Below are 26,350 nucleotides of genomic sequence, written 5' to 3'. Positions count from 1 at the left end.
ATGTCCACGTGTAAGTTTCACTTTCTGGGATGGAGACTTGCCCTATCAGCCCATACCTAAAGTGGTTGGGAGTAGACGTAAAAGTTGAATAGCATGGTGAAGAGTATGGGCCTGTCCGACGCAGAGTTCTTTATTACAGTATTGGCAGCTTTTTCACTTGTCCTGTCCCTGCATTAAGCTCGTCCTTTTTCTTTGGGTGTCTGATGGGATGCTGAGCGTGAGATCGTCCTCGGCCACATCCTTGGGCCTTTTTGGGGCTTTCATTATGCGTCCTCGGCAATAGGTCTCCTCGGCTTGGATCTTGGGCCCTAATGTAAAGTGGGCCGGGACCACAAATTCCCTGGCCCCACAGTTATATATTTTTAAAATCTAATTGTTGAATTGTGTGTTTTTTTTTATATTCTTAACACGCATGTCAAATTTCGTGTCAATTAAATGTTATTTACTATTCGATCAATAAACTTATTGCTTATGCATAGTTTTAGACTAAAACTTGAAATTTAAACATTTGATTAATGATTTAGATATTAATTTTTAATCTTCTAAAAATTTTGCAAGCATGGAGATATAAGAACAAAATATAATATAATGGTGGATTTCTTAAAACTCACATGTTTTTTTTTTTTAGAAGACTTAAACTCAAATCTAATAAAAGATATTGTGAGGTTGAATTTTATCAACCATTTTGTTGGCTTTATTTCATACCAAATTTGCTTGTGTTTTAGCAATTAGTAACCCTGTATTTAAGTGGGAATCATGTAAAGTTATGAGTGAGAGAGTATGAAGAAATGCTCAAGATTGTGCAAGAATGCAAAGACTCACGGCTAGGACTCGTGGCTGGCTCGCGACTGGCAAGCCGCCAAAGCTGGCACACGTGTGAAGCATGCAGGGGAGTTGAAGAGTCATGCCAGCTGTTGCACTACAGGACAACAGTCCCAAGTTGGCCAGGCCGTTAGCTCGCGACTTGAACTCGTGACTCAGTCCAGTTGCGAGGCCAAGTCGCCAGACCACCCTGTTTGGGAAAAACTGACTCTTCACATTCCTTTCTCGCCCCACTATATATAGACCCTTATACCCACGAAATATAGAGAGTTTCCAGAGAGAATTTTGAGAGAGAAACCTTAGAGAAAAACAAGATTGATTCATCCACAATCTACACATAGAGACTATTCAAATTCTTCTACTCTCTTCCTCTTCATTGTTACATCATTGAGAGGTATATTACCAAAACATTTTCTCACTATACCCATATCTATGAGAAGGCCATTTGGTGCTTTGGGAAGCAGTTAATAAGGGACCAATTTTATATTGGTCGATGCTATGGTCAAGTAGCGGAATTTGGTAAGCTAAAGAAGAAATAGGTTCGGCGTAACCTCGTTGGAGTAGGAACTTGGAAGGTTTAGGTACACTGGGTAGATTAGGCTTGGAGGGTCTTATGTTGTTCATGTATTTCAACTACATTCTTTAGTGGATTATTTACCGCTTGGAGGGCGGCGGAGAGGTTTTACGCCGAGGGCTTTGGTTTCCTCTTTGATAACACATCGTTGTGTTGTCCTTGTGTTTGCATCTCTCTTCCTTTAATCTTTGTCATTTGATTTCTGCTATGGATGTGATTTTATTTGGTTTAGATTGTTTATCAATTCTGTATCAAGCTTATGTTCTTATTCCGCATATTAATTGTTTGATATTAAGCTTAAATTGATAATTTGTTTATTGGGGGTTTAAATGTTCATAGTGTTTTATACACTTATTGAACTTTCACAACAAAATTTGTAACTAAACTTTGTCTCAATATAAATGGTTACTAAAAATTACCATAATTAATTCTTTAAAAATCATAATTATTAAATTTCATATTTAAACTAAAAATAAAAGAGAGAGAAACATTATTTTATTAAAGTGAAACTCGACAGTTTTATCTTCGGGCTCACTAAAATTCAATCCCCCAGAATGGTGACAAAATTTTGGGGGGGGGGGGGGGGGAGAGAAGGGGGCCGCTTCAATTTTGGCTTTATTATTTTTAACTTAATTTTGGTTTTTATTTTTCTTATAAGATATTTAAAAGAAAAAAAAAATTATCTACTAGAAATATGAGAGAAAATGTATACAATTTACAGTTTTTGTACACTCATTTTTATTTTCAACCAAATAAAAGAGCTTTTTTACACTTCACTTTTACACCCTTCTAATCAAACAAAATGAAGGAAAACTAAGATTATGTTTGGTAACAATTTTTATTTTCTATTTTCAAAATTTTGTTTTTGATAATATAAAGAAAAAAACAATTTTCTTGTATTTTTGAAATAAAAAACATGTTTGGTTAGTTGAAATTAAAAAGATAGTTTTTTGAAAAAAAATAAATAGAAAATACTAAAATATGTTGTTACTAGGATTTGAACTTTAATGCTAATTCATTAAATGAGACAGATTCATTAAATCAAATGCGTGTTTTCATTGACTTTTGAAAATTAGAGACTGAAAACAGTCTTTTGCATGTTTTCAGTTTTTTTCACAAATTGAGTTTTAAGAAAAAATTTTGTTTTTTGTCCATTTTGGGTTGTCAAACAAGTTTTTTAGTCTCAAAAATAAAAAATTACTTTTGGAAGCAGAAAAATAAGGGGAAAAAACAGTTATCAAACATACCCTAAATTTTTTTTTTCCTATTCTCTTACTTTTCCATCTCTAACCAGATGGGTCTTTAATTAAATCTATGTCTAAAGAAAGTTATTATAAGTTTTAGAGCCAATAGTCAAAAGTCTTATATTTCAATGGGTATATCTTAGTGTAGCAATATAAACATCCTTGTTCAAATCTTTTTACTATTAGAGCACGCGCATCAATGAGTATATAATAGAAAACTTTTGCTCAAAAACTACCCACATTAGTCCATCTACAACACTATATATTTACAGTTTTGTTACAGTAATTGTGTATAGACGACAACTGTAACTTTGTATTTTAATTTCCTAATATTTTTTCTCTCACCTCTCCCATCAAATTCTCTCTCTCTTCCCTGAATCTATTCCTTCTATATCTCCTCTTGATTAATAGCAACATGCTAAGCAAATCATCAAAATCTAGATCCCAAACTCATTAAACACATATATAAATCCATATGAATCATCAAATCCAGATTGCGAAGAAAAAGAAGCAGCAACGAAAAAGAAGCAGCAGAGTAACGATTATGACTAAGACAGAGGTGAGAGGCGAGACAGGTTTAGGATGAGAGGAAAGAGAGACTAAATGAAAATAATAATAAAAAAGAATAAAATTATTATTTAAATAAAATTTAGTATATAATAATTAATTTGATGTGATTGTTTTTGAAAAGTGATTGTATAAAATAAAAAAATAAATTTTTATGTTAAAATAGACAAATTTTTTTTACACAAATTAATACAAATGTTCTTACTTATTGAGTTATCAAAAATCTCAAAGGCCTATAATTTTAGAGAAAACAATAGTCTTAAGAAGTTTTTCTTCCTAATTATTGATATGATTTATTGCAATAGATTCAAAATAAAAATAGAAGTATGAAGTATAAACTATGAAAGTAATAATCATAAAAAACAAAAAAAAAACATGAAAAGTAATAATTCCCCCTATTTAAGGAAATGTAACGGTTCTCAAAAGGATTCCCGAAGGGACTGTTCACTGTTGTCTCTGTGCCTTATTAAACTTTATTTACTCTTTGAAAGCCCATTCTATCACCAATTCCCACGCACTCACTCAAAGCCCGTTGCCTCTAATTCCGATGCACCACTCTCGCACAACGCGCGTACAATAACGCGCCTTCCTGCATCACGCACAATCCAAAAATTTTAAAACTTGAAAGGGTGTCGTTAACGGATGCTGTACAGTACCCGTTAATGTGATAAAATTTAAAATAAATTATTCACTTTTTTTAGAAATGTGAAAAAAACTAAATATGTATTAAATGTGTGTCGGTTTAAATGGAGAAAATCAAATCATTTTGTGATAAAATACAGCTAAAAAATAAAATTTTGACAATTTTCTATGCAGGTAGCAATCACAAACATAGCTGAAAAATAAAACTTTGACAATTTCCTATGCAGGTGGAAAATTGCCACCTGCATAGAAAATTGCCAAAGTTTTATTATTAAGTTCTGTTTTATCATAAAATGATTTGACTTTTTCCATCTAAATTGACACACATTTAATACATATTCAATTTTTTTCATATTAAAAAAAAAGAAAGTGAATAATTTATTTTAAATTTTATAACTTTAACGGGTGCTGTACACCCGTTAACAGCTCCCCTAAGCTAGTTCATTTCCCATTTGAAAAAATCATTAACAGGCTCTTTCTCCAACATCTCCGATCAGTGCTCAACACGCGCTTCCAAGGCGCGTGACATATATTCTGATTCTCCCCTGGACGCAAATAGAAAATACTAAAATAATCTCAATGGGGGCTTCTCTCAGCTGAGAGTCCTTGAGTGTGACACTGTAGTCTCTCTATTTCTCACTTTCGCTCGCTCTCTCAAAAATCAAAAAAGACCAAAAATTTCCTCTTTTCTGGTGCCCTAATGTCTCTGCACAACAAAAAACCCTTTCAGAAACTCTCACTCTCTCCCTAAAATGCTGGTAAACTTTTTTGCTTCCAAAATATTTCACATTCTTAAAGCTATTTTTTTGTTTTCAATTTCTTTCACACAAGAAATTAAAGGTTTTCTTTTTTTTTTTTTTCAAAAAATGCTTCCAAATTTTTTAAAAGTGTTGTTTGTTTCCGTACAATTTGGTTCTTTCTAGGTTTTTCTTGCAGCTTTAGCTGTTTTTGATTTTTTGTTTGAAAATGTTTGTGTTTGTTTCCATACCATCGGTCTTGTTTGGTCCTTTTTCCAGGTTTTCTTGCTGACTGCATTTCTGTCTCTGTTTGGTTGCTGAGAAAATGTACCCAAAGAACACAAATTTGTTACACTTGTTGTTTCTAAAGCTTCATTGTGTGTGTGTGTGTGTGCATCTCTCTCTCTCTCTGTGGGTTTTACGGTAATTTATTTATTTATTTTTTGTGGTGAAAACGTTTGTGTTTATTTCCCTACGATCACGTTGTTTGGTTGCTGAGAAAATGTTTCAAAAGAAAACAAAATTGTTACTCTAGTTTTTGTTATTTTTCACAAGAATGTATTATACTTGTTGTTTTTAAGCTTAATTAATATTTTTCTCTTTGTGGGTTTTAGGGTAATTTTCAGGTGGTGATGGCTTGAGATCAAGGATCAAACTTGGAGAGGATTTGGGTTTGGTAAGAATATTCTTAATTTGATATAGTTCTTTTTGCATGTTACTTTTTTTGAGTGTATGTTTGTGTGAATAATCTTCCAAAAGCGATGTTGGTTAATTTATTACCCCAAATTAAGTGCTTTTTGCACCTTTGTAATTGTGATTTTATGAATTACGTACCCACGTTAAACTAATTTTTTAGTTAATTTCTTTTATGGTGAGGTTTAGAAGCTGTGATAAAGATCAACCATCCTCTTCTTTTCTTTTGGTTAAAATATTGTTTTCGTTCCTGAAGTTTGAATGAATTTTGTTTTTACTTTAAACTATTGAAAATGTTTCACTCTCTGTCTTAAAACTTTAAAAAGTATATTTTTGTTGTTGCTATTTTCGCCCCTAAATTATTGAAAAAGGCTCTTTACAAAGTTTAGGGACAGAAAAAGAAAACTTTATGCCAACTTTAGGGACAAAAAAATATTTTAGCCTTTTATTTATTTATAAGTTTTATTATTCAATTGTTTTAAAAGTTGGGGAGGGGGGAGTCGAGCCTTGGTTCTTCCCATACAGGAGACCAAGTAAAGAAGTATTGTATGTTATGGATTGTGTTTCACGTATTTATTTCTAATTCAAAATGTGAAATTGCTAGTGTTTTCTTCTTTTCTTTAGTTAGCTATGCAACTGATTTCTAGTGAATTAAGAGGGAGTTTTTTAGTTGCTGTGGAGTATGAAAGTGATGAAAGGTCATGAATACAGAAAGACTTTGAAGTGATACGAAATTCATATTTATCAAGTTCGGAATAATCAAATCTCTCTGTTGCGTGGTGGTTTCCTTAAAAGCATTGGGAAATGACAAGTGCACCGTGCACATGCAGCATTTATTTGCTGAGAACAAATTGAGAAATACATATTGATGTTTGGTTTTTGTTACCTTGGAAAGCCATTGCAAAACAAACTAATAAATATAAATTGATATTTCTTTAAGTGAAACTGGCACGCTTTGGCCAAGGCAATGGTAAACAATTCTAGTTTATGTAAAGACAGACCCCAATCAACTATAAATTGATATTTGGTGTTTTCCAACTTGAAAAGATATTTTTCCTGAGTTGATATCTTGTGATTGATCCCATTTTAAGAATGTTATCTTGATGCTTTTTTGATAAGTAAGAATGTTATCTTTGACTAGAACATGTAGAATGAGAAAATAAGATGATTTTTAATAAATACTATTTTTGGGTCTTGACATGTCTCAAGGATGATGCATTTTAGGGTCAATATTAAATCTACTTCTCTAAAGGGGCAAAATATACTGTATTTTCTTTCAGTTGGTACTCTTTCCCTTTTTTTGTGTGTGTTTTATTCTGTTTTCTCTATGGTTATTTCCTTGTTTCACTTTCAGTATCTTGACAAGTGTTTAAAACAGAGTTTCTGTTTTCTTCTCCACCATAGCAATTTAATTTTACTTTTACCAATAACCCAAAAAAAAAAAAAAAAAAAAACTTTTGAAAAAATTTTTGGACTTGTTTTTAGGATGCTTTTTCCCCCTCCCCATACTCATATACTTTGGAAAATTTAGGTGTATTTGGCATTTGTCTATCTCTGGTATAATAGCTGGTGGATGATCATCAATGGCTCCAAATCCAAAAGTTGCAGCGGCCTTTCGTGCTATGAAGGATATTGGAGTTAAAGAAGATAAAGTTAAACCAGTATTAAAAAAACTTCTAAAATTGTATGATAAAAACTGGCAACTTATTGAAGAAGAAAATTATAGAGTTCTTGCAGATGCTGTATTTGAAGAGGATGAAAATGAGGTACAATTCTCACTTAGAATTTAGTTGGGTCTATTTTAACCTTATTTTTCTTTCTCTCACATGTATGCTTATCTAACGTTGATCCTATCAATCAGGCTGTGGAGAAGAGGAAGATATGTAACAATGCTGATGTATGTAACTCATTTTTATTCCTTGCAATGATGTTGTTTATTTTGGGTTGTCTACTCATTTTTTTGCTCATATCTGCTAACCTGCCTACTTCCCTTTAACAGGAGGATGATTTGGAGGAAGAAACTCAGGTGCATGATGAACCTGAACGTCCTCTAAAGAGGTTGCGCTTAAGAAGCCAAAGTCAGGTTTCACCTCCAGTGAATGCCAGCAACCATAGTGCGGGTACAAGTTCGTTTAAAAGGCCTAAAGTGGAGGAGGATGAACTACCCAAAACTTGTTTGCAGCAGCAGCCTCAACCAATCTCACCCCATCAACCAATCTCTCCCCGTCAACCAATCTCACCTCATCATCAACCAATCTCACCCCGTCAACCAATCTCACCTCATCATCAACCAATCTCACCCCAACGTGGTATTATTAACAAGGGCAAGCAACCTCTCATACCTCAAGTTGCTTCTCTAGGGAAAAGACCTATGTCTGAGAGAGCATCTCATGCTGTGCGCATTAAAGAGCCAACTGTTGAGCCAGGCATTGTTCTTTTGCCCAAGCAGAAGGCTCCTGATATTCATGCATTGATAACGCCAAAAGATGAGCCCTTTACTGATGATACATATAATAATGATGTGTCACGCTATGAGGTTCCTATTGCAGTGATCCATCCAGGTGCATCTCCATTCCCCTGGATGAATATTTCTTTTTTTTTTCTTGCCATTTTGTTAGAATGAGTATGACATCTCAGTGGCAATGTTTTTAACTGTGAGCATATATAATGACATTGTGTCTTATCTTATGCATCCCTATAGATAGTTGGAAACTGGAGCTGTAAATTTGATGACATTATAGATTGGTGTTATATACTTAATGGCTTAGTTGCATTACAGCGAGCCTACAATGAGTAGCCTGAAATTTTGAATGCTTTGATTCCACTGCAGCAATTTCCATAGATGTGTGGCTAATGTGATTAGACGCATCAACTCATTAATGCGGTAAATTTGTACGAGCTATATATGCAAACTTTCTAGCCCTATCTTGAGTGTGCATTTTTATAAGCTTATAAGCTTTCTTAAAGCCTCGATATTTTGCCTAGCTACAACTGCACTTTTACACTGTTTATTTTTTAAGCCAAATAAGCCAATGAACAATTTAGCTATGCCAAACGGACTTGCCAAAGTTATTGAAAAAGTGGGGAAAATGGGATAGTTCTCTCTCTCTCTCTATATATATATATATATTTTCAAATTACCATAATTAAGACTTAACAGAGGCAGCTGCATATGTCATTTGTGTTTGTTAATTTTGATGCATATATGCATGCACTTTTCTCTTTGTTTGGTTGTTGTTGTTGTTGTTCCCTTCCCCTTAGGCTAACGTGGCCACCATGCAGCCCCCCCCTACCCTTCTCACCACCACCTCCCTCCCTGCCACACAGCCTTCACCCTTCCCTCCTCTGCTCCCCTCTCTACCACTGCCTCACAACCAGTCATCTCCTCAATTCCCTGGGTTCTTTCCTTTACCGTTTCCATCACCTTTTGGTTTTTTGCCATACCACCCTTTATGCCCACCTCTTACTTCTTCACTGCCCACCCCATCCTCCTCGGTCCTGCCGTTACATCAACCTTTAGTGCCTACACCAACCACTACCTTTTCACCCACACCTCCTCCCAACTTTGTCCCTCTCCCCAACTCAGCTCTCAAACCTTCTCCCCAGGTCAGGGGGGGCAGTAAAGGTTATTTTCGCATTGACTCCAAATCCTTTTCATTCTCCTTTGACGGAGGAAGGGCTGACTCTTATGCTATACACGAAAGTCGTCGGAATATTAAAAATTCCGTTTGGCTGAGTCGTAAGGGTTTGAAATGGATTCTCTCTTGTTTTGCCGATATCCGTGATTGGGTTCCAGGTAAGGAATTGTTTTATAAACGATATAGAGATAACAATAAGTTTTGTGAATTCCGGGGAAGGTCGAATAAGGCTGGTATTTTTGTGGACATTGCTGTGTTCTTTGGTGGAACTCGACGTGGTTGTGTTATGGTTCTTGCGAGTTCAAACCGGGCTGGGTGGTGTTTGTTTTCAAAAGAATTAGATAGTTTTCTATCTGGTTCTAACACTACTCAGGTGGAAGGGAGGAATTCCGTTGGAGATGATGGTGGTGGTCCGTCGGCTGGTGGTGGCCAGGATGGAAAGAAACTGATCAAAACTGGCAACCAGCGGAAATTAAGGAATTTTGAAAATTCTAGTGCTATTTTGGGACATAACGTGCTCAAGGGTGAAACGGTGGTGACAGTTTCTAACAAAAATGGCAAACCCACGCGTGATTTCTTGTTTAAGTTGACTACTGACATTTTGGCGCTGAAAGTGTCTGTACCTGAAGGGGGTAAAAGAGTGGTGTCTTGGTTGAACCCACAGAATTCTCTTAAGCCCATTAAAAGTGGGAACCCAGTAGGCAAAAGAGTTGTTTCATGGACGGACCCAGTGAAATCACAATGGCCTACGGTAGTGGGGCCTGTGGTTTCTCAGACCCAAACCCAAGCCCAAGCCCAAGCCCATGCCCATGTCCAAGCTCGAGCCCAAGCCCACTTAGCTTACCCATTTGTTAAAACCCATTTAGAGGCAATCTTAGATCCAAATGGGTTGAACGAGTCTCTGGTTTGCGATAACGGCATGAGTGGGTCAGGCGGGACCTCGACGGCACTTGGGGTAGCGGCGATGGAGCCGATGGTGGTTCCGGAGGTGCCGGCGGTGGTTCCTGAGGCTATGACGGTGATTCCCGAGGTTCCGACGGTGGCTCCCGAAGCTCCGACGGTGGTTTCTGAGGTTCCGTTGAGGGCTGAAAGTATTTCTTGCCCTGTCCCGGAGGTTCTCGCCCCAGTCTCGGTGGCTTCCCATTCTGATCGGGTGGCGGTGAGGCAGATTGGGGAAGACCAGAGGCAAAAAGTGGACTTAACCAGTCCTGGGCAGCTCGAAGGAATGGAGATGGGTCCACACCCGGTGGTGTTGTCGATGGATACCATCTCTGTAAGTGGTAATCCTCTCCATCGGCAACAGTGGATGGTGTCCAATCAGTTTTCTCCACTGAACCATTTGGGTAGGGAGGGGGACCCTTGGTCTGAGGAGGTGGACGAAGTTCTTTCGGAGGTCCAAAGCCTAAGTGACATTGAGGGGTGTGACTCCCAAACAGGTATGTCAGCGTCGGTAGTTGTGAATGCCGACGGTTTGCGCATTTGTGAATCTGAGGGGCTTAGTGGGGCTGTTACCAGAGGTTTGGGTAATGGGGAGAACAACAGCAGTCCACTAGAGTGTGTTCCGTTGGCTTGTTGGGTCCCTAGAGTGGCGGAGGAAGGTGAGATTGTTGCATCAGAGGCGGAACACTCAAAATGGGTGTCTACAATGATGAAGAGCTTCTGCAAAATGGTGGGCTTTCCTATTGTTAAACATGAGGCTCAGTGTGTGGCTTTATTTCGATTATTAGAGCAGGAGTGTCTTGAGGTAGTCCAAGAAGGTTGTTTTAGGCGACCTGATAAAGCTGGACAGAAAGGTCTTAGGGAATTGCGGGGTTTGTTTTCTTCAGTAAATTGTGAAAGGACTTACTCTCGGAACAGAGGTTTGTCATCTGGTTCAGGGGCTATTGGTAGTTATCAATGTCCTTAAGACTTCTTTCTTGGAATGTTAGGGGGTTAAATAACCCCCAGAAGAGGGAGGTGTGTAAGAATCTTTTGAAGGAATGGAGATGTGATGTTGTTTGTTTGCAAGAAACTAAACTTGCTTCTTTAAATTCTGCTCTTGTGCGGAGCTTATGGGGTAGTCCCTTCATTGATTGGGCGGTTCTGGATGCGGTTCAAACATCTGGGGGGGTTGTGCTGATTTGGGATAAACGGGTGGTCGAAAAAATTGATATTTCTATTGGTCAGTTCTCTGTTAGTGTTCTTCTTAGGGGAGTTTTGGACGGTTTTGAATGGGTCTGCACTGGTCTTTATGGTCCTAATGCTGATCACAATAGGGCTGCTTTGTGGGTGGAGCTGTCCAGGGTTCGTGTTAGGTGGAACACAGCTTGGTTTTTATTTGGTGATTTTAACATTATTAGATACCCTTGTGAGAGGCTTGGTTGTGAGTCTTTTAGCCCAGCCATGTTTGCATTCTCGGACTTTATTGAGAGCAATTATCTAGTGGATTTACCATTGGATGGGGCTGCTTTCACCTGGTTTAGAGATGCTGAGTCGCAAGCTATGTCCCGTATTGACAGGACTCTAGTATCTGTGGATTGGGTGGATCATTTCGGGAATGTGTCACAAAGGGTGCTCCCTCGTGTTATTTCTGATCATTGTCCGCTTTTGGTAGAAGCTGGGGGAGTGGGTAAGGGGCGATGTGCTTTTAAGTTTGAGAATATGTGGCTCAAAGTTGAGGGTTTTGTGGAGAGAGTTAAACATTGGTGGGAGGGGTATAGCTTTATGGGCTCCCCAAGTTTCGTCCTAGCTCAAAAATTAAAGTCTCTTAAAGAAGACCTTAAGAAGTGGAATAAGGAGGATTTTGGAGATTTGGCCTTTAGGAAGAAGTGTTTGCTGTCTGAATTATTGGGGCTTGATGCTAAGGAAGAATTGTTGGGCCTCTCAAATGAGGAAGCATCCCGCCGTACTCAGGTTAAAGGAGATATTGCAGCTGTAGCTGCTTTAGAAGAGACTTTTTGGAGACAAAAGTCTCGGGCTTTGTATGTGAAGGAGGGAGATAACAACACCCGGTTCTTTCATAGATTAGCGAACTCTCATAGAAGAGCTAATCACATTAAAAGCATCGAGGTTGATGGTGTCTTATATGAGGATGGGTCATCTGTTCAAGCTCAAGTGGTTCAGTTCTATCAAAACCTATACACTGAGACAGATACATGGCGTCCAACTGTGGATGGACTAGATTTTGCTTGCATTGGAGAGGATGAGAGGATGTCCTTGGAGAAGGAGTTCTCTAAAGAAGAGGTTACCCAGGTTTTGATGGAGATGGAGGGGGATAAAGCTCCAGGTCCAGATGGCTTCACTATGGCTTTTTTTCAAAAATGTTGGAGTGTGGTGGAGGTGGATGTCATGGCTGTTTTTAAGCACTTTCATAGGTATTCAGTGTTTGAACGTTCTTTAAATGCCTCGTTTCTCACTCTAATCCCCAAGAAAAATAATGCTTTTGATGTTAAGGACTTTCGGCCTATTAGTTTGGTTGGGAGTGTGTACAAGCTGCTGTCTAAGGTGTTGGCAAATAGATTGAAGGTGGTGCTAGATAGTCTCATCTCTGAGTCTCAAAATGCTTTCGTTGGTGGGAGACAAATTTTGGATTCAGTGCTTATTGCTAATGAGTGCCTAGACAGCAGATTGAAGAGCCATGTTCCCAGGGTGGTTTGCAAATTAGACATTGAGAAAGCCTATGATCATGTGAATTGGGATGCATTGTTCTATCTGTTGGATAGGATGGGTTTTGGGGTGAAATGGAGGGGATGGATTAAGGCTTGTATAAGTACGGTTCGCTTCTCTATTATTGTGAATGGTTCTCCGGTAGGCTTTTTTGGAAGCTCTCGTGGGTTGAGACAAGGTGATCCATTGTCCCCTCTTCTCTTCCTTCTTGTTATGGAGGTTCTTTGTAGGATTTTGAAGAAAACTGAGGATCGTGGTTTGCTTCGTGGTTTTCATGTGGGGCCATCTAACTCTATAGGGGTACGCATTTCACACTTGCTGTTCGCAGATGATACCATATTGTTTTGTGATGCTTCTAGAGAACAGCTGTTATCTATTAGGCTGGCTTTGACTTGTTTCCAAGCATTTACTGGTTTGAAAGTTAATGTGGGGAAGAGTGAGATTGTTCCGGTGGGGGAGGTTGGAAATGTAGATGCTTTGGCTTCCATTCTTCGCTGTAGGGTGGGTAGTCTGCCTATGAAATACTTGGGAATGCCGTTGGGAACCCCATTCAAAACAGCATCTGTGTGGAATCCTATTTTGGAGAGGATGGAGAAGAAACTTTCTAGTTGGAAGCGTCTTTATTTATCGAAGGGGGGGAGACTTACCCTGGTGAAGAGTACTCTTTCTTGCCTTCCTACATACTATCTATCTTTATTTGTCATCCCTGTAGCTGTGGCTGATAGATTGGAGTGGATTCAGAGAAATTTTTTATGGGGAACTTCTGAGGAGTGTTTTAAATATTCTTTGGTGGCTTGGGAGAAGGTGTGTTTTCCGTTAGAGACAGGTGGTTTGGGGATCAGGAAGTTAGTGCATTTCAATAAAGCCTTGTTAGGGAAATGGTTATGGAGGTTTGGTCGAGAAGAAACTCGTCTTTGGAGAAGGGTTATTGCATACAAATATGGAGAGGGTCAAGGGGGGTGGACTACTAATTTATGCAGAAGGGCTCACGGATGCGGTTTGTGGCGTGGTATTCATGATGGTTGGGAGAGTTTCTCCAAAAATGTGGCCTTAGTGGTGGGTGATGGCACTCGTATTCTTTTCTGGCATGATAAATGGGTTGGAGATTACTCACTAAAAAGGCTCTATCCTCAGTTGTATGTGTGTTCTAATGATAAAGAAGCTTGCATCTCGGATGTAGTATGCTACCAGGAGGATGGTAATGTTAGAATTTGGAATTTGAGATTTCATAGGGATTTTCATGAAAGGGAATTAGAGGATGCCTACTCTTTCCTTGAGTGCATTCAACCTCGAATCCCTAGGGGAGGTGGGAGTGACACTTCTCATTGGTGTCTCAAAGGGAATGGCAAATTTGATACCAGGTCCTATTATAATACCATTAGGGGTGCAGTTGTATCCATTTTTCCGTGGAAGGGTGTTTGGAAAGCTAAAATTCCTAAGAGGGTCACTTTTTTTGTGTGGACAGCGGTTCATGGGCAGATCCTTACATTGGATAATCTTATGCTTAGGGGTCGCATTTTGGTGAATTGGTGTTGTTTGTGTCATCGGAATGAGGAAACGGTGGATCATCTTCTCCTCCACTGTCCTATAGCTCACTCTTTGTGGGTTTATATGTTTCAAATCTTTGGGACGCAATGGGTCATGCCAGGTTCTGTGGAAAGTTTGGTGTATTGTTGGAGTTTTTGGCTGGGAAAATTTAATTCAGACATTTGGAATATGGTTCCTGGCTGTTTGATGTGAATTGTTTGGACGGAAAGAAATCGGCGCTCTTTTGAGGATACCGAGAAATCCTTGGTTCAGTTACAAGCGCTATGCCAAAAGACTTTATTTGATTGGGCTAGATGTTGGGGCTTCTCAGATTGTTCCACTATCTTGGAGTTTATTTCGTCTCTTAGTATTGCTCATTAAGTTTATTTTTGTTGTTTGGTGCTGTTTGTTTGTTTGTTGCTGTTTGTTTGTTTGTAGCATTTCTTTGTGTTCACCATCATGAACACCTTGTACTTGCTTTCTTCTATTTTTCAGTTTGATTAATAAAATTCTTATTACTTATCAAAAAAAAAGTATTGAATCTTATGATACATTTTAGTGTTTGGACTATTTTAAACTTGAATGTATCCATTATTTGTATCATGTTTTCTTTCTAGTGTCTATATGTTCAATTGTTCTTTGAACATAAGGAGATTAGATATTACTATTACAATAAGCTATGGCTCAACTAGCACTTCTTTCACCTATAATAGTGGTATGGAGGGAGAGATTGTGGGTTCAAGACCCATAAAAAAATTGTTTAGCTCAAATGGCACCTCCTCCTCTTATAAGAGCAAGGTGGAGTGTGAGATAAGATCTATGGATACAAAGCCACTGGGTTTAATTACTATTTACTTAATACCTTGGTTGAGTTTCACTCATATCTCAACTTGAGGTTCTCAACAAGGTATTGATCTTCCCATAATGAGTTTCTACTTGATTTATATAAATAGTTTTTATGATTATATTTATCTTTTTGTGTATTTAATTGATAGTAGGCTCCGCTCTCATCATCCACAGTTTTGAACATATTGTTTAGTGGGTTTCACTTCCATCATCCACACTTCCTGAAACAAAATCAGAGGGCTTAGCCTGCCGATATTGATTTGTGACAACTCTGGGCGACTTCTTCCGAAGCTTGGCTTATAGTTTTTTTGGGTCTGTATATGTGTGAATTTGATTGACATAACATGAATTAGGCGTGAAGTTTGTTACAGAATAAAACACAACTTTACCTAAGAAGATAGTGACAGAAAACTTCACCCCCTCTGCCCCTTTCCCATGTCCTGCATGATTTATTTTTCTCCTTTTGTTCCTGGGTCTTCATTAGACCCTTCATGAGTGGTCTATATTGGTGACATCTCGTTTCTGGAAAAGATACTTAAGTTGATGGGACCTTACTTTAAGCTGTTCATAATTTCTTATTATCCTTTATGTTTTGTTGCAACCTTCGCTATTTTATTGTTGCATTTCAAAAATTAAATTCGAGAAGCTTTATGTTATTTTTGATTCAATACTGCTACCTTATTTTTTCCATTATTATTGGTCACTCTTCTCCATTAAGATAGTTTTCTACCCTGTAGATTTGGGCTACACAAGCTTCTACAACTAGAATTAGAGAAGCCTGCCATTATCGGTTTGTGACAATACTGAGCCACTTCTACCAAAGTTTGGTATTTAGTGTTTTTTGGTCTGTATGTGTGAATTTGTTTGACATATCATGAATTAGGCATGAAGTTTGATACAGAATCAAACACATGATTTCAGCCTAAGAAGATAGTGATAGCAAAATCCACCCTTCCCCTTCCCATGTTTTTGCGTGATCTATTTTTCTCCTTTTGTTCCTAAGGCCTTCATTAAAAACCCCTTATGAGTGGTCTATATTGATGACATCTCATTACTGAAAAAGGAAATTAAGTTTATGGGATCTGGCTTTAAGCTGTTCATCATTTCTTATTAAAATTTTATGTTTTGTGGCAACTTTTGCTATTTTATTGTTACATTTAAAATAAATAAAAAAATTGATGGCAAGCTTTTTGTCATTTTTTATTCAGTGTACAAACTTATTTTTCTCAATTATTATTGGTCAACCTTCTCTATTTGGATAGTTTATTACCCTGTAGGTCTGGGCCACTTGAGCTTCTACAACTAAGTTAATCTGATTTGATTAATGGGCTTTACATATGGTGGTGACATAGTGATTTTTGGACAAACATGCATGCGTGCTTTCATTCTATGTATAAAAAGTGACAATATTGGTCTAGTTAGGTAATCAAAGTGATGCTGCAACCATAGCATGCATGGTTAGAGAATAAATATCCCATTTGGAAGCTTATGATTAAGTGAAACCTAAAAATAAGTGCCTATGTAGCTAAATGGGTTATGAGTATTTTATTTTACGTTTTTTTGGTTATTCTAGAGTCAAGGATATTTTAGTACTTTTGAAATTATTAGCTATGGGCCATGGTTGTGGGCCTTGGATTTTAATTATTAATATAGTTTTTGGGTCTTTATGTGTGGGCTTTTCTGGTCAAAGTAGAAGTCTTGATTGCTATTAGGAGAAGTTAAGATTTAGGGGGCTATATGAGTGTCTTATTTTGTTCGAATAAGAAGTTGATCTATAAAGTATGGTTTTTTGAGTATTAAGACAAGTAGGACTTATTTTATTTTTTCTCCCTTTTTCTTCTCTTCTTGATGTACTGTTCATGTGCACTATTCACATGTACTGTTCATGTTCTCTATACACACATATACTGTTTACAGACCATGTAGGAATTCAATTTTTCAGTTTCTTCTTACTTTTGTTTAACCCTAAATTACATATATGTTTTTTCCCTATGAAATCCTTCTTTTAAGTAATTAACCCTAGATCCATAAATCCTCTGTAACCTTAACCCACCACAAGCACACTAGACAAAGTCTTATTAGATTTATCATGCTTTGGTTTGCTTCTAATGGTTGGATCAATAATAATCTGAGTAATATGAACCGTGAATGAGACATGTAAATGACAGCTAAGCATTGAAATAAAAGGCTTGGTGCTGTTGGATGAATTCTGTTGGATATTAAAAGTGCAATTCATACTCTACTAACAGGTTGTTTTTCTTACAGATCCCTCGAGCAAGTTAGGTGCTTCAGTTGGGAATGATACAGTTGAAAAACAAGGTTGTCCAGAAATTCCAGCATCCCAATGCTTAAATGAAGGAAATTCTAGCGTCCCAGGTAAGTTGGGTTCTTCAGTTGATGGTATTCTAGCTTCATCCAGTGAGAGGGAAACCAACTGCAAGCTTTCAACTGTCCCGGAGGAATCTCCTGCTAATTTGGAGATTGGCTCCTCGCCCACAGGAGAGGTAAAAATTTCTCTGAGCTGCAACTCCACTCTTGGAAGGCCAGATTTCCATTTGCCTAGTCGAGATGAGGTTATAAAACTGATGGAGGATAAATGTTTGCGGACATATAAAATCATTGACCCAAATTTTTCTGTCGTGAATCTGTTGAACGATATGTGTGCGTGCTTCTTGCAATTGGCAACTGATTCCACTGATGAATCGCAGGAAGGATCACTAAATATAATTCCGACCCTGGATGTATTGAAGAAATCTTCTGTGCGGGATTCTTTGGGGATTGGAGGCAATGAACAAAGTTTGTGCACTCCATCCTGTACTCCAAATGGATCAGCCAATGTTCAATGCTCTGCTGCAGTGTCTCCCCCAAGAGTTCCATCATCTTTGAATGGACCTGGTAGCGACATACAAGCCAGTAAGAAGATGAATGTGAATGGTGGTGCTGAAAGTGAAAGTGAAAAGGAATCTGAAAACAATCAATTAACAAATTCGTGTAGTTTGGTGGTTGTCCCACAATTTCAAATAACTCCTAGTGATGTCAGGTCTATATATGATGCTAATGACCTAACAAAAGGAGAAGAAAGGGTCAACATTTCATGGGTCAATGAAATCAACAATGACTGTCTACCAGCCTTTATGTATATACCTCAAAACCTTGTTTTTGAGAATGCTCATGTCAACTTCACACTCTCTCATATCAGAGATGAGGATTGTTGTATGGCTTGTTTGGGTGATTGCCTTTCCTTATCCACACCTTGTCCCTGTGCAAATGAAACTGGAGGCCAGTTTGCATACACAAAAGACGGCCTTCTTAGGGAAGAATTCTTGGAAGAGTGCATCTCCATGACTCGTGACCCGCAAAGACAACAGCACTTGTATTGTAGAGAATGCCCAATTCGAAGACTGAGGAATGATGACTGTTTAGAACCATGCAAAGGTCACTTAAGGAGGAAATTTATCAATGAATGCTGGAGCAAATGCGGCTGCAGTAGAAACTGTGGAAATCGAGTGGTTCAGCGTGGCATTACATGCAAGTTGCAGGTGGGGAATTGTGGCTTAGTTTTTTCCACTAGAATTTGAAGTTACACTGTTATTTTTCTATGCTAATGTTGTAATAATCATTTGTATTTGTATGATCTTTGTGTAGATATTTGTATCTCATTATTCTTAATCTTTGCTCTTGGAATGCCCTATAATTGCTCATGGAATACCACCTAATTCTTTAATATGCAGCTTCCATGATTATTTCTTTCTGTATTTCAGGTGTTTTGCACTTCTGAAGGTAAAGGGTGGGGTCTCCGAACGCTAGAGGACCTTCCAAAAGGTGCATTTGTGTGTGAGTATGTCGGAGAAATACTAACCAACACTGAGTTGTTTGAGAGGAACACAGAGAGTAAGAAAAGTGGGAAACATACCTACTCGGTGCTATTAGATGCAGACTGGGGTTCAGGGGTTCTAAAGAATGAAGAAGCTCTCTGTTTGGATGCAACATATTTTGGCAATGTTGCTAGATTCATTAACCATAGGTATATGCTTAAACCTCAACCACACTGTGGCCTCTCTCTATCTATTTGTATATTTCTGTTTATTTTTTTGTTAATACTAAACTTTACATACTTCATTTAATTAGTTCAGTGAAGGTGCTGCTATGAATGCACCCATGAATTAGGTACCTGGCTTGTCTGTGCTTGTTTTGAAATATTAAATGAGAATCCTTATTTATTATTTTTGTGGTACTTTATTATTCACAATCAGAAAAGATGCAGTAGACAAGCTCCCTTCTCCCATCAGAAGAGCATGAATATTGAAATTTTTTTTTTTTGAATGAATAAGAATTCCTCAAATACTTAATTCCTTGCACCAAGATATTGTCAGAACTTTCTGTAGATAAAATGCAATATGTGTGTGTGTATATATATATATATTTATAGGGGTCAGCACCCAATGATAATTTATATTAATATAACAGATATTATGGTATGGCATAATAAAAGCAGGCTGTGCTGATAACACAGAAGAGGACCTGGCTGTCCCCTGGAAAAGTTGAGTGGACCTGAGAGTTTTTGAGGGTGTCTCCTGAGTTCTAGGATTCTTACACTAAGAAGACTATTTGACCATGACATAGAGCTGACAGTTGAAGATTTCCATCTGAAAATGGCTCCATTTGAACTGTCACAGGAAGCATAGTAGCTGAAGGGACTAATTAAAATGCTCCTTCCTTCCTCCCTTGGCAGCATAGTATCTTGTGCAGAGGACACATTAATGATCAATGGATAGCAGAAATTTTTTTTGATTGAATGATGTACGACCCGATATAAGACAGCATATGAGAAGACTGCATGCTATCCTGTCCACTTTGTGTGTGTGTGTGTGAGTCAACTGTCTTGTCTACTTTATTAAAATAAATTAATATTTATCCTTTCTAGAGCTGTTAACTTGTTGGCAAGGGTGGTTACTAATTCAGCATATAGAAATTTGGAGGGTGGTTCCCCACTTTTTAATGAGGTGTCTTTGGACGGAAAGGAATGCTCGCTGCTTTGAGGGGGATGTGAGAGGACTATTCTGGATCTGAAACTGTTTTCCAAATCTTTGTATGAGTGGATGCTAGCTATAGGCGAATCTTCCTTTTCTGCTCTTAAATTTTCTTGATCATTGTACTTAAGAACTTTATTTTAATGTACAAATAGTACACTCCATGTACTTGGCTATGAGTTTTTATTTAATAAACATTGTTACTTATCAAAAATAAATAAATACTGTTACTTATCAGAAAATATTCTTATTTATCCAAAAAAAAGAATTCATGCTATCTTTTTGAAATTGATGGTGGCAAATTGTGGCTTGTTCCTTTACTAGCTAGACAAATGCTTTACCAGGTTATAAAAATTCATTTTCAGAATATCTGATCATTTTGTTCTCCATTTCACTAGGTGTTGGGATGCAAACTTGATTGAGATCCCTGTTAAAGTGGAGACCCCGGATCTTACCTACTACCATGTATGGAATCTCTGAAACTTTTATTTGCATCTAATGCGATGCCCTTGCTTGGTGATAGGAGACTCAATTTTGTATTGTAGCAAGTCTAATGGAGTATTTTTTTCTTGTGTAGCTTGCTTTCTTCACAACAAGAATGGTTGCTGCGTTGGAAGAGCTCACTTGGGTGAGTAGGTTTTTGATCAATACAATATTGCTCATGGTCTACATGATATGCTTTTACTTATTAAAAAATATAACACGATTTGGTTTAGATTTTTGTAGCACATGTTCTTTTATATTGCCACTAAATGAAGGACATCGGCATAGTATTTCAGTTTTTAAGAGCTCATGGTTGAAACAAAATTATGTTTCATGCATGTACGAGATGTGTCATAGCACTTACATTGCCACCAAATGGACATTGACATAGTATATTGGTTTTAAGAGCTTACAATTGAAACAAAATTATGTTTTATGTATGGTATGAGATGTGTATTTTCATGTTCCTCTTACTGTTTGGGTTTAGGTTAGAAAAGCAACCCAACAATGTCTACAAGCCTTTGACTTTTTATGTTTTGGTGCATGTGCTTGCATACATTAGTTTGACATTCAGTCATGCAACATGGTCCTGGTTTTCTCTTTGGATATGTAGATTCAGTGGTATTGTTCTATCTGGTGATTTGAACTAATTTCATACTAGTATAAATAATAAACCAACCTTGAGCTTATCTTATGTATGCAATAAATCCATGGGTAATCTTTATTTGCCCTCTATTGAGTTGCTATACATGATGTGTCTGCAGGATTATAGCATTTACCTTGACGACGATGGTCAACCTGTCAAGGCATTCCAATGCCTATGTGGTAGCAAGCACTGCATTAACATGAAGCGTTCAATTAGTAAGCATATTTCATCAATTTTCTGATACAAGCTGTTTGTTTATCCTTCTTTTTGGAAACACCTACTTATTGACAGTTGTTTTTTTCTTCTTAACGATTTCACACACTTGTAGTAGCTTTAGTTCATTGCTTGTGATTCTAAGATACTTTGTATGTTTCTGCAATGTTATTATATGCAATGTTGCCTTTTATTTTTCTTAAGCGTTTGCTAGGATTTACAATGAAGTATTGGATGTTAAGTCTCAGAAATAACCTTGCCAAAAAAATATAGTTTCGGTTATTCACTAAATAGCATGTGTTGATTAGGATCTTGGTTGAGAATCACTGATTAAAAAATAAAAAAGGATCTTGGTTGAGAGTCAGTACTTCTCAACATATATATGCCTTTGTTTTGAAATTATTATTGGATAGGAAACTTTAATGTGGAAGCTGTGGTTTTAATCAGAGAGAGAATGGTGAACCTAGTATTTTCTTGTGAAATGTGTGTGCATATTCTGAATATAAATTCTACCATATTGAGTTCTACCATAGATACTGTTGGCACATTATGGTTTTGGCCCTTATAGAGTATTCTTATAAGTAGCTTACTCCTCTGGAAAATGTGCTTGGTGGTCTTTTGGCTTCAATGTTCAGTGTTGTTTTTTTCACCTATCACCAAAAAAAAATCAGCGTTTTCTCCCTATACTTTTTCAGCTCCTTTCGTCCATTTCCTTTTAAATTTCCCTTTACTATGCCCGTGCGATGCATGGGTTCATAAAACAACCCTGAATGTGACATCATTAGTAGTCCACCGGCGACCACACGATACTGTTTGATTGAGCTTGGAGATTGTGGGCAACAGTTCTTTGATCTCATGGGAGTTGTTTTTGGCATGCTCAAAGTGATTTGGAACTTTGAAGGGTCATTTGGTATCAAAGCCCATACATCTAGGCTTGTGTGTAGTTGAGGAGTTGTATTCCTAGTCTGCGTGTCCAAACAGCCAAAGCCACATCCAAGCAGGTCCTGGTTGGCCCAAATTAGCATAAGACAGCCCAGGTCCTTGATTCAATTATTTGCTGAAACTTTATTTTAGTGAACCATAGTAATATTAGAGACAACCCACATTTGATGGTCTTTTAGACCCATATATTTTCTCTAATTGGTTACATGCGACGGACTAATTCTTTGAACAAATAGGTTTATCAGATAATAAGAAGGTTGGGTTTGTCACAATGAAGCTCATAGGTACAGCTAAAAATACAGGTACGGAATTAAGAACCTTCTACAACTGGACAAGTCTACCAAAAAAGATTGGTAAAAACTGAAAGGGAAACTTAAAAGAGATATATTTATCCCAATACTATCAAGAGAAATATCTACCGTAATCTCATTCGGATGAATTTCTAGACTGAATAAACAATCTATGGCAAGGGAGAACAAACAGTTAGTAGCACAATTTGAAGAAGACTATTGCTTGTGTAGATTCTAGTTCCAATTCTTAGTCTGCCATTAAGCAAACCTTATAAAATATAGCAAAAAGCCTTTCAAAACTTGTCTGCATGGTTTGAACAAATTAGTACCCAACTTGCGTCATTGGAATTGCTGAGAATGACCTAGAGAAACGAAGGCGAAGCTTCCCACATGAGAGACAATAATGTTGAGCCACCAAAAGATAGTGATAGGAGGTGCACATGTGAAAAATGAGTTTGATCGATCCTCCTTGGTGCATAAAGTGGAAAAACTCGATACAATCATGTTTTTGTGAATCAAGATAAGATCCTCACTAATTGATTTTATTATTTTGGATAAATTTAATGATATGGTGGAACAGAAAACTTCTTTGTTCTTAATGCTGCCAAAAGTGTTTCAAGAGTTGTTATCCTTCAGCACTTCAACACTCGAGAGCAAATTTTGAGAAAACTAGAAGAGAATGATGCTGGAAGCACAAAGACAGTTTTACTTCAATACATTTTTATATAACTTTAGATGTCAATTGTATTTTTATTGGTCTAGTGGATTTTAGAAAGGTCTTGTTAGTTAATAAAGTTATTAGTATTTGTTATATTCCCAAGAGTCAAGGGTATTTTTGTAATTCAATAACTGAGCTTTCCTAAGTCAATTAGAATTAGGGCTTAGTTCTAATAATCTATATAAGCACCCTATTGTACTCCAATGGGAGATAGTTAAACAATTTGCTTGAGTGATAAAATTTATTGTAGTTCTTCTTTGATAGCTTGGTACTGATTACTAGGTTCTGTTTTCTCTTGTTTGGTGTCGATCCAAAGCAATACTAAAGGCTTTTTGGAAGGAGAGAAACTTCAGAATTGGAAGTTATCACTTATATATTACACCCTTATATATTTTGTAAAGGAGAGACTACCAAATAGACATCAGAAACTAGGTTATTTATAACTGTTTCACATGTCATTGTTGATAATGGGAGCATCGTAGCTGGGAGATTGATTCCAAAGTTGCCTTTGGTTGGCAGTTACCAGTAAGACATTGACTAGACTTCAGATTTTGGAAGTTAGGACTTATATATTACATGCTTATATATTCTAAGGAGAGACTGTCAGATAGACGTCAGATAAAACTAAGTTAGTTATAAGTGTTCCACATGTCATTGTTGATAGTGGGAGCAACATAGCAGGGAGATTAATTCCAAAGTTGCCTTTGGTTGGTAGTCATTGACCAAGAAAAAATGAATGTTGCAGAATAGATTTGAGACAATCACTTATTACTCAAAATTTTCTTTTCCTCTGCCTTTAGCCAGATTTTAAATGGATTTTAGTTTTGTTAATCTGCCAAGCTCTATGCAGGCTAGTGTATGGATTGGTGTATATTGTCTCTACTGTCGAAGATTTCATTCTCCAAAAATTCTCCCTTTTGCAGTATGCTCTTATTACATGGGGAGAACCAGGAGTGCCATAGGGGATCATAGCTCATGATTTAAATTTGGTATCCTTAGTGCTCTCCCAAAAATTAGGCAACCCTTTTTCATACTAAACGTTAACGCATGGACCTGCTTATCATGTTATAATGCAAGTTATTAATTAGCAGGTAATTTTTTAATTAGGAAATTGCACGCATGCCCAATCTGTTTTTGAGTCCATAACATCTCTCCATTTTGTTATTATGGAAGGAGGAAGTGGCATTTAGTTAGTGCTCATTGAATTGCAAAATTGAAATAAATGTCATTACTATTTTATAAAAAATTTCTTATATTTAGAGTATATAATATGCTTTCAAGGATGGGCACCAAATAGGGTTTTGGGCATTCTTGACAATGTGGATGATTAGTGGGGATCCATATGATCATTATTTGTGTATTTTTTAAGAATGTGATATTATTTAATAATAAAAAATAGAGTATGAAACACTATAGAGTTATAATAAGTGCAATAAGGAAAGCCATCAAAATTTCTTAAATGGTTTTGTCAAATATGGCCAATATTTGCTTTGATTCATGATTATCCTGGTAACCGTTGCTACTGCTGTTGCTAATGATCATGTTCACATCTTCACACAGGAACTAGATCTGCATCAATTGCAAGATAAACAGTGGGGATGCTCTATCTGCTATCTTTTTTTGTTGTAATTGCCTTCTGCTCTGTAGAAGAAAAAATGATGAAGCAGATTTTAGAGAACTGAATTGCTCCCCTCCGACCATGCTGTCTAGTGGCTGAGTATCAGGGTGCTGGTTACCTCGTTTTGTTGAACACGGGGTTAAATGCAAAGCCTTACATTTAACCCAACTGTTTTGTAGATAGAGGTGGTCCAGGGTTGTCAGCCATCTAGGCAATCTTGCTGCTAGTGCTAACTCTCAGGCTATTGCACTGCTGAAACGATATGGCTTTATAATTTTTGTCTGGTTGCTGCTTTGGATGGGTTAGAAATGTTTAGGATTTGTTCCATGATCCTTGTATAACGTGATGCAAAATATGGAAAGAGGGGGGAAGATGTTGCATTGTTGCCTGCGTTCGTTTCAATATGCCCTGGCCTTTGACATGATGTTTGATTTATGCCAATCTCTAGAGCTGATTTCAGTGGCTGATATTTTATTTATGATTTTCCTTTATCCTTATTACAAAATGGGCATCTACTAAATTTACCACTTATAAACAAATGTCTATATTACAAAAAGACTTATCTAAATTTTTTACTGTAAATTTTCCTGGAAATAGCTATCTTAACTGGCTGTTCCGAAGAACCAAAGTGTTCTCTAACTTCAATGGCTGTTCCGAAGAACCAAAAGTGTTCTCTAACTTCAATGAGGTGGTGCAACACGTGATAGATGAGGAGCGTAATTTGGATCTCTTTGCATTGGTGTGCTCGACTGTTTGGTATAGAAGGGACGAAATTAGGCTCAAGCATTCAGTTTATCCGATTTCTCAAATGCTACTGCAAGCTTCTCAAGCTCTTCAAGACTTCCTTCATGCGCTCCCTCCTGCTCAGCCATCAGTAACTTCTCCTAGGGTCAGATGGATCCCTTCACCAGCTTCCTCCTTAAAAGTAAATTTTGATGGTGCTCTGTTCAAGGACATTAATGCAGCAGGTGTGGGGGTGGTCGTTCGTGATCATCGGGGGCTGGTTCTAGCCTCATGGGCAGAAAATGTTTGCCTCACCCCGACCTCAGATGATGTTGAAGCAATGGCTGCTGCTAAAGCTATAACTTTTGCCTTTAGTTAGGACTGTCATCAGTTGTTGAGGGAGATTCCGAAATTATCATTAAAGCTTTGAGGAGTGAAGATGAGTCGTTTGCTACCCTTGGACACTTAATTTCTACTGCAAATTGTCTATGGATGCCTTTTGTTCTATCTCTTTCTCATACTTGTAGATTATGCAATTTTTAGCTCATAGCTTAGCAAAACATTTGAGACATGTTAGTGATTTTTCAGTGTGGATGAAGGATATTCCTCCACATATTGATGATGTACTTTTAATTGATTTTGTCTGATTTCTTTCTAATAAAAGTTTGTGGTTTTTCTTAAAAAGCTTAAAACAAAGCTACGAAGTATATAAACCTTTTGATACAAAAATAAGTCCTAAATTAATTGATTGG

The 26,350-nt window shown here is 37.3% G+C and overlaps 1 protein-coding gene across 6 annotated transcripts; it reads left to right on the top strand.

The window, feature by feature from the left end:
• The first annotated feature begins 4,432 nt into the window (after window positions 1-4,432).
• Window positions 4,433-26,274, top strand: LOC115959637 (probable inactive histone-lysine N-methyltransferase SUVR2). Of its 6 annotated transcripts, XR_004084946.1 has the most exons (13): window positions 4,433-4,607; window positions 5,201-5,262; window positions 6,811-7,045; window positions 7,141-7,176; window positions 7,279-7,840; window positions 17,201-17,439; window positions 17,644-18,474; window positions 18,697-18,959; window positions 20,364-20,430; window positions 20,543-20,593; window positions 21,213-21,309; window positions 24,181-24,348; window positions 24,818-26,274. XR_004084946.1 is itself a non-coding variant. In XM_031078102.1 (12 exons), exons 3-12 carry the CDS (start codon window positions 6,863-6,865, stop codon window positions 24,844-24,846), a joined length of 2,358 nt encoding a protein of 785 aa, XP_030933962.1. In that variant the 5' UTR covers window positions 4,434-4,607; window positions 5,201-5,262; window positions 6,811-6,862; the 3' UTR covers window positions 24,847-26,274. The 6 variants fall into 6 exon arrangements, 3 of the variants coding, with proteins under 3 accessions (XP_030933961.1, XP_030933963.1, XP_030933962.1); XR_004084945.1 differs by having other exon boundaries at window positions 6,846-7,045; window positions 17,201-18,474; XR_004084944.1 differs by having other exon boundaries at window positions 17,201-18,474.
• Window positions 26,275-26,350: the final 76 nt, after the last annotated feature.

This window comes from Quercus lobata, chromosome 9 (assembly GCF_001633185.2).
Source record: "Quercus lobata isolate SW786 chromosome 9, ValleyOak3.0 Primary Assembly, whole genome shotgun sequence".
NCBI classification, from domain to species: Eukaryota; Viridiplantae; Streptophyta; class Magnoliopsida; order Fagales; family Fagaceae; genus Quercus; species Quercus lobata.
Note: the sequence above shows the minus strand (reverse complement) of the source record. Positions and strands in the feature narration are given on the sequence as shown.

What these genes read in the sequence shown, in the direction of transcription:
- LOC115959637 (XM_031078101.1), top strand. Translation starts at nt 6,863, where the DNA reads ATGGCTCCAAATCCAAAAGTTGCAGCGGCCTTTCGTGCTATGAAGGAT. An exon ending in TATTGCAGTGATCCATCCAG is followed by an intron (nt 7,841 to 17,200) that starts GTGCATCTCCAT and finishes TTTTTCTTACAG; the next exon opens with ATCCCTCGAGCAAGTTAGGT. An exon ending in GCATTACATGCAAGTTGCAG is followed by an intron (nt 18,475 to 18,696) that starts GTGGGGAATTGT and finishes TCTGTATTTCAG; the next exon opens with GTGTTTTGCACTTCTGAAGG.